The 2,596-nt window shown below is 39.1% G+C and overlaps 1 protein-coding gene across 1 annotated transcript; it reads right to left on the bottom strand.

Annotated features, from left to right (window-relative positions):
- Window positions 1-1,082: 1,082 nt before the first annotated feature.
- Window positions 1,083-1,487, bottom strand: LOC141829898 (uncharacterized). Its single transcript, XM_074717375.1, has one exon. It carries the CDS (start codon window positions 1,485-1,487, stop codon window positions 1,083-1,085), a length of 405 nt encoding a protein of 134 aa, XP_074573476.1.
- Between the last annotated feature and the right edge of the window lie 1,109 nt (window positions 1,488-2,596).

Below are 2,596 nucleotides of genomic sequence, written 5' to 3'. Positions count from 1 at the left end.
ATCAATATGTATGAGTCCTAACAAGTCAGTAACTCTTTCGCTGTATCCACTAAAAGGAATCTTGGTCATCTTGCCTAGAAGACAAGATTCGCATGCCTCAAATGATTCAAAATCAAATGAGTCTAGAAGTCCATCCTTATGGAGCTGAGATATGTGACTCTCATTTATGTGACCCAAGTAACAATGTCAGAGATATGTTTGGTTCAAATCATTCAATTTTAACCATTTGATATTTATGTTATAGATTGATTTTTCTAAGTCTAGAACATAGAGTCCACTCATCAGAGGTGCATTACAATAGAACATATCATTTAACATTATAGAACAATATTTGTCCTTTATGATAAATGAAAAGTCTTTCTTGTCCAAACAAGATACAAAAATTATGTTCTTAGTTAATGCAGGTACAAAATAGCACTCCTTTAGTTCTAAGACAAGCCCAGTGGGCAAAAATAAGGAATATGTTCCTACTGTTATAGCAGCAACTCTTGCGTCATTGCCTACTCGTAGGTCCACTTCGCCCTTTGTCAATGCTCTAGTTCTTCGTAGGCCCTGCACATTGGTACAAATGTGAGAAGCACAATTGGTATCTAATACCCATGATGAAGAAATAGATAGATTGACTTCTATAATATATATACCTGAGGCAGAAGTCTCACTTCTTTTCTTCTTAACTTCCTCCAGGTAAAGCTTGCAGTTCCTCTTCCAATGTTTGATCTCACCACAATGGAAGCAGGTTCCTTCCTTAGCCACCCCGCCTTTGGGTTTTAGTGCAGAAGAGTTGGCCTTGCCCTTGGCTTGGGTCTTACCCTTACCTTTGGGCTTCCATTTGCCTTTGCCTTTCTGTACCATCAGCACAATACTAGACTTAGTCTTTTTGAGATTGGGCTCAGCAGTTCTTAACATGCTAAGCATCTCAGGCAATGGCTTGTCAATTTCGTTCATGTTATAGTTCATGACAAATTGACTATACCCTTCCGACAACGATTGCAGGATAAGGTCAGTGGTCAATTCTTGGCCCAGTGGAAATTCTAGTCTTTCAAGGTTCTCCACATACCCAATCATTTTGAGTACATGAGTTCCTACAGGAGTTCCCTCTTGCATCTTGCATGCAAATAGGGCCTTAGACACCTCAAACCTCTCAAATAAGACCTAGCTTGCCCTTGATATAGTTGCTTCAGGTGCTCAACCATATCATGAGCATCCATGTTCTCATGTTGCTTCTGAAGCTCAGAGTTCATGGTAGCAAGCATAAGACATGATACATCCAGTGCATCATCCTGATGCTTCTTGTAAGTATCTTTTTCTGCACGAGTAGCAGTAGTGGCGGGTGCTTCAGGAAGGGGTTGCTCTAGGACGTACAGTTTGCGTTCTTGCTTGAGGACGATCCTCAAGTTTCTATACCAGTCCAGAAAATTTACTCCGTTGAGCTTGTCCTTCTCAAGGACAGATCGCAGAGAGAGAGTATTCAACGTATTTGATGACATGGTGATCTACAACATTAAAATATATAAATGAGTATCATATCTAAATCATTTAATTAGGCCTTTAATTAAATGATGCTCCCACTGAATCATAGAGCTTTGGTAGGGGCTAGTCATGGATGTAGGTAACCACAGTTTTACCCACACTTCTAGCTCCAAAACCAATAGCGACAAGATTCATGTGGGACAAGATCCTCATTATACTTCATCTTGAGTTAGCTTTGGCTAATCGCCCAAGACTTAGTATAATTAGGTAGGCAACATGTCAATTACATCTTATGCAACTCTTGTGAACAAAGGGTCAAAATCCACATTATACATCATCTTGAGTTAGCTTTGGCTAATCACCCAAGACTTAGTATAATTGTTCTTTAACCCAACTTTCTCAACTTTTGGGATATGCCTCTAAGTTCTCAATCCAATTGAGGTAACTTAGTTAAGTCTAACCCAAAGTTCGATAGTGGGACATCACAATTGTCCACTCGCACTCTACCAAGATAAAATGTGTCACTTTGCTTTGGCAAACCCAACAACAAATGATCGAGGTAGTAGTGAGTACCAAACTTTGGTAGGCATATCGAGTTGACTTAATTAAGATAAAATTATTATCTAAACATGCATCACATACACACATGACATATATCAACATATAAGCATAAACGTGACATGGTTATGGCCCATATACTACGATCCTCTCAAGCCAATGAGAAGATCGAATGGTCAACCTAGGGATAGCATCTTCTCCAAGTGCTTCCTTCGGTCGTCATGTGTCGTCGGCATCCTTCTTGTAACTTCATCCTCCAATGGACTTTCCACTCCTCATTTTGTACATTACAAAATAAGAAAACTCGAGTTACATTCGAGTCTAAATCTATTTTACAACTAGAAAAATAGAGATGAAGGCACGACATGCAAGCTGTATTATGAATTATATTACAACATGCACATACACACAACCACAATCATATTGGGGTTAAGGGTCATAACCATGCACCATGGCATCCATCACATACAAAAGTACATAAAACTTTATACGATCTTTCGCAAGTGGCTCTGATACCACTGTAGGGAATCCTATGCGATAAACAATAAAATTTACAGCAGAAATAGGA

This window comes from Curcuma longa, chromosome 5 (assembly GCF_044706935.1).
Source record: "Curcuma longa cultivar G26 ecotype Majalengka, Jawa Barat chromosome 5, ITB_CL_G26_1.1, whole genome shotgun sequence".
Classification (NCBI taxonomy): domain Eukaryota; kingdom Viridiplantae; phylum Streptophyta; class Magnoliopsida; order Zingiberales; family Zingiberaceae; genus Curcuma; species Curcuma longa.
Note: the sequence above shows the minus strand (reverse complement) of the source record. Positions and strands in the feature narration are given on the sequence as shown.